General features: G+C 40.8%; 1 protein-coding gene across 5 annotated transcripts in view; it reads left to right on the forward strand.

Annotated features, from left to right (window-relative positions):
• The window catches only part of clocka (clock circadian regulator a), a 40,524-nt gene that overhangs the window by 27,662 nt on the left and 5,276 nt on the right, over positions 1-7,586 (forward strand). For 4 of the 5 annotated variants that reach the window (XM_015058321.1, XM_015058341.1, XM_015058332.1 and 1 more), the window contains 11 exons: positions 862-944; positions 2,438-2,544; positions 2,635-2,782; positions 3,664-3,739; positions 3,828-3,969; positions 4,050-4,150; positions 4,267-4,365; positions 5,126-5,281; positions 5,412-5,630; positions 6,407-6,588; positions 6,709-6,958. In XM_015058321.1, coding sequence (XP_014913807.1) covers positions 862-944; positions 2,438-2,544; positions 2,635-2,782; positions 3,664-3,739; positions 3,828-3,969; positions 4,050-4,150; positions 4,267-4,365; positions 5,126-5,281; positions 5,412-5,630; positions 6,407-6,588; positions 6,709-6,958 — 1,563 coding nt within the window. The remainder of the gene's footprint in view (positions 1-861; positions 945-2,437; positions 2,545-2,634; positions 2,783-3,663; positions 3,740-3,827; positions 3,970-4,049; positions 4,151-4,266; positions 4,366-5,125; positions 5,282-5,411; positions 5,631-6,406; positions 6,589-6,708; positions 6,959-7,586) is intronic. The other variant, XM_015058324.1, reaches the window with a different exon arrangement.

Consider the following 7,586-nt stretch of genomic DNA (forward strand, 5'->3'; position numbering starts at 1 on the left):
CTTGACCCACATTCAGATTATTGCTTTAGTCACTGCAGGGGAATCCAGAAGAAGTCTGAGATGTGTGTGATTTTATTGAGCCTTTCTGTAGGGAACAGTTTAGCATCTGCCGTGCAGGAAAACCGATGCTAAACTGCACCTGTGCTTATGTCTTTTTAGTTTATTCTCATTACTCTCTTGTTAAAATTTCTGAAGGGTTGCATATTAGTTGTTTAACAATGTTTTGAAAGCTCTTTTCACAGCTTGTCTATTTTTTTATTATTATTTTTTTACTTCCTGTGTATTTTGTTGTGATGGAAACACAGCATGGGTGTAAATGTGAAGAAATTACACAGTTGTTACATGGTTAGTATAACATCAAGTTCTGTCCCTTTGTTGTGGACGGTCGTAGAGATGAACACTTACAGTATTGTTTATCGTTATTGTGAAAAGATTTTTTTGCAGGATAAAAATAAGTGATTTATTGTTGACATGACGACTTTTTAGTTTTTCCACAGTTGTTTTAGGAGAGCATCATTACATTTCAACGTATCTGAATTGAAAACATGACTAAGTGCAGTTATTGCCTGTCTCGTTTCCTAAAATAGCCCATTTCATAATTGCCGTCTTATTATTTTTGTAAGAGCTCTGCTTACTCTTTGTGGACCTCTGACTGTAATGACATTTAGCCACAGCTACAGTCCAATTCAAGTGAAAATGTTTTAACAAAAAGCTTTTTAAGACTAAATGGAGCATCCTCATCTGTTTTATTGGGTGTTCCTCTTTTTTTGTATTATTTCCACTTTAAAACTTGGATATGTTCTGACCTAGTTATGCTTATGAGAGGCTCTAAATGCACTGATTTATTCTTCACTCTAACAGGAGATGTGCACTGTTGAGGAGCCTAATGAAGAATTCACTTCCAGGCATAGCTTAGAGTGGAAATTTCTCTTCTTGGACCACAGGTATAAATATTTAAGCTTTTTTTTTTTTCAATTTATGTTCAAACTAGTTTTAACCTAGTTTTTTTGGTTTTGTTTTGTCGTTGTTTATCACATGCATGAGTACTTTTACACCCTAGCTTACAAACTCTGGCCTCCATCTTTTAATATATATATATATAATGCACATGTTGTGTATCCAGAGAACGCAATTAAATCTGTAAAAGAACAGTAGGTACCTGCAATCAGTCACGAGTATTTTCCCGGAATGATTCACGCAGCACCGATGATGCACAAAAGCCTCACCGCAACTGCTCACAATTCAGGCTGCGTGACCTCACGCTGGCTCCTCTTGGTCTGTTTGCCAAAAAACGAGCTTTATAATAAAGAAGATCCTGTCCTTAAAAGCTGCTAACATTATTTAAATCTGTCCTCAAATGTACAAAAACACAGAACAGATCCCAGACTCTCATTATTCATTCAGTTTAGAGACAAAATATAGGAGCCCTGTGGGGAAAACTCCATACAGGCAGGTGCTTGTCATCGACTGCACTTGATGAAATGATGGTCAGTAAGTGTGAACCCTTCTGTGGAGGGTTTCTGGCAGATTGCTGCTCGAAAGCATTTATGTTTGTCTGAACCCAACAATGTGGTTGAAAGACGCTTTTTGAACCAACTAAAGCCACCTGTTGCACATCAGAATTGTGCAAATGGTAAACATGCAGTGATGTTTTAAAGTTTATTTTAAGTAAAAAAAAAAATAAAATAAAAAAAGAAAAAAACAGGCTGCAGCCAGAATTGATCATATACCTCATGCTATGTGAGAGATTAAAGCTGAGATAAAATTTTCACATAGTTGTTTGTAGTATCAACTTTGAAAAGGAGGAAGAAATTATTTACAAAATACATGAAAAAATGTTAAGCCATCCTAGTTATAGAGGTTGAGTCACAAATACATATTGCTACAAAGTGATGTTTACCCAGTTCTACCTCACTATTCATGGATCTACAGCTCAGCATTTGAGTTTGAATCTAGCTACAGTATTCAATTTAGTTTTCTGCTAAACTCGTTTAATGTTTTACACCTTGGTCTACGTGAAATAAATGAATAAAATGATTTGAAGGATAAACGTTTAAAATGGATGTCCTTACAGTTAGGAGGAACGGTGGATTTGTGATATTTCATTATAGGGAATTTATTACCCGTCAAAAAGGTTCACAACACCTTCATTTTGTCTCACGGTTTCTCCATTTGGGCTTCTTTGTTCAGCAAATAGTGACAACCCCCTGATCTGCTGTGTGTTCTTGTAAAACCTTGAGTTAGTTTTGAGTAATTTCACAGCTTCTGGAAGGCCAAAATGAAATGCAACACTCTCTAGTGCACCTCAGCTTCCACAAATGTTTGTTGGTGAATAATGACCTCTAGCTGACAATACTGAGTTGTTGGACCGAGTGTTTGGTTTTGCTGTACTTATGTTAAATTCCCATTAACACTTCTGCTGCGTTGGTTTGCTCAGAGCCCCCCCCATCATCGGATACCTCCCATTCGAAGTCCTGGGTACTTCAGGTTATGACTACTACCACGTAGACGACCTGGAGACGCTGGCCAAATGTCACGAACACTGTAAGCGCTCCGCTGCATCCAATCACTGAAGTATCCTGATCACTTCCTGTCATCTCGGAGAACAAATTTCATCTCTCTGTTTCCGTTCAGTGATGCAATATGGGAAAGGCAAGTCGTGCTACTACAGGTTCCTCACCAAAGGGCAGCAGTGGATTTGGCTGCAGACCCATTACTACATCACATACCATCAGTGGAACTCCAGGCCTGAGTTTATCGTCTGCACACACACTGTTGTCAGGTATATATGTGTCAGTGCATAATGGTTTATTAATATGCTTAATATGGTAACTTGCAACAGTAGCGCAGCTCAACCTTTATCCTGTTTTGTGAAGTTATAATCAGAAATTTACTGTGCAATTGTGAAGTGGAATGTTTTTAAAAGTATTTTTACTTATAAAGTTAATTAAACCTCTTCACAAGACTGTCTTGGGAAGGCAGAGCATCTTCAGTCAGAGGCGTCTTCAGATGTAGTGCAGGACAGACTGCTGCAGGAGACCTCTCCTGCCAGCAGCCGTCACCATCTTCAGTAACTCTCTGAAGAATCTAAATTAATGAGTTGCAACAACAATTAGAAAATATCAACAATGAAAAAATTATATATTTTAATAAAATACGTGTAATTAGTTTATGTTGCTCCTATTCACAGCAAATAATGTTAAAAGGCACTTTTTAAAACCCACAGATTAAATTTAAAAACACGCAATCAAAAATATTTTTGGTCTAATTTCAAATATCTTAGTGATAAAACAAAACTAACTTACAGGTAACTTTCTAACAAGATGTAGGAGCTTATTTTAGGTCAATAATTCCTTAACCCACTGGCAGATTATTTCATTACAACATGAGAAAAATGTCTTACTAAAAGTGAAATAATCTGCCAGTGGAACTAGTACTTTTTGTTAAACAATATTCTAGCAGAACAGTGAACCTAAATAACAACTTTTCATATTTTTATTTGAGGTGTAAAAAAGAGAATATGCATCATTTTTCTTTCCCCTCCACAATTATTCACTATTTTGTCAAATAAAACAATAAAATTTTTGGTTGTAACGTGGCAAAAACTGAATAAGTAGAGCGGTTATGAATACCTTCATTTCATCCAGCGTCTCTCCTCTGCAGCTACGCTGAAGTACGAGCAGAACAACGGCGAGAGCTCGGAATCAAAGACTCTCCCCCTGAGGTCACAGCCGACAAGGTGAGACGTTTGCTCGACGTGTTTCTTTATTATTCTTTAAATAATAAAAGTTGAGTATTTAACCTCTGGTGACGCCTCGACTCGCCAGTCCCAGGACTTGGGCTCCGAGTCGCAGCTCAACGCCTCCAGCCTGAAAGAAGCTCTGGAGCGTTTCAACCGCAGCCGGACCCCGTCGGCCTCGTCGCGCAGCTCGCGCAAATCCTCCCACACTGCCGTCTCTGACCCGGCCTGTACGCCTTTTCTTTTATCATCGATGAAGATACCCACAGGGGTCGTTTTCGGTTTTATCCTGATCACATTTCTGCCTCAGCTTCGCAGATGAAGATGCAGGGAGATAGAAGTACTCCAGGCCGACAGTCCGTCTCTGCCGTGGAAATGACATCGCAGCGGAGATCATCAGTCAGCAGCCAGGTCAGCAGGAAGGATAGCCAACACTCTGGTGTACGGGTTCAATGTTAGCTTGGCCTTCCTCTGACCTGAGTGCCAAGACTTTTATCTTTTTGAATTGCCTCGTGTCATTTCTCCAGCAGTCGATGAGCTCCCAAAACACGGGCCAGAACGGGGCGCCCTCCATGATTTCACAGCAGTCTCAGCAGCAGCCTCAGCAACAGCTTCAAAACAACCAAGTAAGAAACTTCTCAGAACTTAAGCGCACCTTGCTGCTGTTCGTCAGACTGATGAATATTCCTTCTGGTCCATCAGCGCTCTGTCAGCTTCTTGCATCAAATTTGTTGCCAATGAAAAGTGTGTGAATTATATGAGTTAGTGCCATGAAAAAGTATTGATACTAATGGTGGGACTTTGTTGAAATTAGAACGGGGTAGGATTATGTAAAAATTACCCTTTTTTAGATTTACATCATGTTATAATATTAATCCCTTGTCATAAACATACATGGAGTGTTGCTTTGATTCTGTTTGAGAAATCCTTTAATCTCCCATGGCAACCATTCAGCTGTGCAAAACGCCGGAGTGGACCTAGCTCCGCCTTCGAGGCACTGCTCTTAAGCTTCGACCTCACAGAGCAGCTCTTCCCTCCTGTTTCCCCCCACTCAGCTCCTTCAGACTAGCCAGCAGCAATTAGCAAACATCGGGTGGAACTGCACATCTGCTGAGCTCATTATGCAAGCATCTTCTCTGAGCAACGCTGGTAAAAAAACATTAAAGGGTTAACCGAGGAGCGATGTGATGACTTCCTGAAGGTGGAGTTTCAGAAAGAGCAGGAGTTTTTTTAAAGAGACAGAGACCCAAATTAAAGGCATCATGTTGCGAAATCAAATTTCTTTTAAGTCATATTTGATATGTGACCACAAACTTCCTGCGTCCCCAGTGGACAGCTAGCAGCGTGGTCTCTATGCCATATTTACATGGGTTTTCTCTTTGACAGTCGGTGCAGTACTCCAACCAGCTGGAAGCCATGCAGCACCTGAAGGATCAGCTGGAGAAGAAGACCAGGATGATCGAGGACAACATTCAGCGGCAGCTGGATGAGCTGCGGCAGATCCAGGTGGAGCTGGAGAGGGTCCAGGGGCAGAGTCTGCAGGTGCTGCTCAGCTGCTGCTTTCAAGTTGTATTAAATATGACGTCATTGTTTACATTTCTGTTTGGATGTGTGGGATTATTGTTTCATTTTACTTTCACTTTCCTATCTGAATTTGAAATGTTTGTGTCAGATGTTCCAACAGAAAGGGGATGAAGGACAGAACCTCAGCTCAGCGGCTCATACTCCTCATGGCACTGCTGGTCAGCAGGGGGCGACACTGAGCATGCAAGGGCAGATGTTCCCTCCAGCAGCTCTACAGAACAACTTGGCACAGCAGCAGGCGGTCCAAACCCAAACCCAGTCCCAGCAGCAGACACTTCTGAGGGACCAGAGCACAGTGCTGTCACAGGTCAGATACACTAAGAAATTTTAATAATTAAATGTGTGTTAAATTTGTATGTCTAAAATACAAATTGTCTTAAAATATCTTAAATTTGTCTTAAAAATGCAAGTTGGTACTCAATTCATTAATTGCCGGTCTTACATTTAGTCAGAACAGGACTTTCTTTTTTCTAGGAGAACTTTTCTTTCAGGCAAAAGTTTGAGTCGCATGAAAACATCATTGCACTTTCTGTGACACGAGGCGTTTGAGGCTACCTGTAACTAGCTGCTAATGTACCTTTAATAGCTAGCTAGCCTTACCTGAATAGCTTTACTGGCTAGCCACCAAGGCTCTTTGTTTTTTTTTCTTTGCTAAGGTAGGGGTAGCTAGCTTTTTTTTGCCTCTGTCATATGTAAGTGCAAACTTAGCAGCAGCTGGCTGGATGATGTTTGTTTTGACTGGCTGACTTCTGCTGCCTATCCATACAAGAATAGGTGCAAAGAAGCTTTTAAGCTAGGCACTGTGGGGGTTAAAGCTGTGGAGAGCTACATGTAGAGTTAGAAGCACTGAGCCAGGTTCACAGTTTTTGCTTGATTGTAATGCAGCAAGTTCCTCCAGAAATCCCCCATATTTATAGATTTTTTATTGGTCTTAAATACATTTTAAGTTGGCATTAAAAAGTCTTAAATTTGCAGATATCCTGTTGTTCTCTTTCTATGACCATTGAAGAATTTTTCCATCAACTTATTTCTGCCTCATCACTGATTTGATTGTTTTTTTGTTGTTGTATTTTTCTGTCTCAGCGCTCAACACTAACTCTGCAGCCTCAACAGAATCCTTTCCCCGGCTCCATCTACAACACTATGATGATACCACAGCAGAGTCCAGCTAACATGGTTCAGATTTCCACAAGCCTGGCACAAAACACTGGACCCAGCAACCCTGCCGTGGCAACATTTGCACAGGACCGTTCTGCTCAGATAAGGTGCTTCTTCAGAGTTCAGTCGTCATGATCGTGTCTAGTTGCTGTGGCAACAGCCAAGGAGCGACATTCTGACCCTGTTTTCTTGTAGCTAACGCTAGCTGACGCACTCTCACCTCACAGGTTTCCCACAGCTCCTCAGCTGCTGACTAAGCTGGTCACAGGACAGATCCCAATGGGGGCGGTCATGGTCCCCACATCCATGTTCATGGGTCAGGTGGTGACGGCCTTCGCTCCCCAGCAGGGCCAGACTCAGACCATCAGCATTTCTCAGCAGCAGGAGCAGCAGCAGCAGGTTCAGCTGCAGAACCAGGTTTCAGCGCTGCAGGCGGGTCAGGGTCCTCTGGCCGCGCAGCAGCCACAGTTTCTGCAGGTACACACTGCAGCACCACCGGAATCACTGGCAGCTTCACTTTCAGCGGCTAATTTCACATTTTAGCTCGGATGACATGAACAGAGGGCTGCAGGTATATTTCTGCTTTAAATTATCTCAGAAATGGAGAATCTTGTGCCAAACTATTCATATCCTCAGAATGTTGTTTACATTTTGTCTTGTTTCAGTTACATACTTCAGCTTATTTTATTTGGGATTTTATATGACAAACCAACAGAGAGTAGTTCAGAAGTTTTATTTGAAAATATTAAGATTTTTTTATACCTAATTTGATTTCAGATTTTAATTGTTGTATAATGTCTTAACATTACAAATGAGAGAAAATATTTTCATAAATTGGCTTTTATTTCAATCATTCCTCCTGTGAGTTGACTAGAGTTCAGAGTCCAAATAATTCAAACCTGTATAACACGCTCGTCAAAACAAGATGGCGGCCCTAGCTAGGCGTGCCGACATCACTCTGAACCATGGCAACAAAAGTTGTGTATTGTTAAAACAAAAATCCTGATTTTCAAAGAACTCAAAAAAGCAATTGATTAATCTATAAAATTGATGCATTGCCAAATTTATATATACAGGTGCTGGTCATAAAATGAGAATATTGTGA

Source organism: Poecilia latipinna, unplaced genomic scaffold (genome assembly GCF_001443285.1).
Source record: "Poecilia latipinna isolate Pla-1442-1.1 unplaced genomic scaffold, P_latipinna-1.0 Scaffold63, whole genome shotgun sequence".
Taxonomy (NCBI): Eukaryota; Metazoa; Chordata; class Actinopteri; order Cyprinodontiformes; family Poeciliidae; genus Poecilia; species Poecilia latipinna.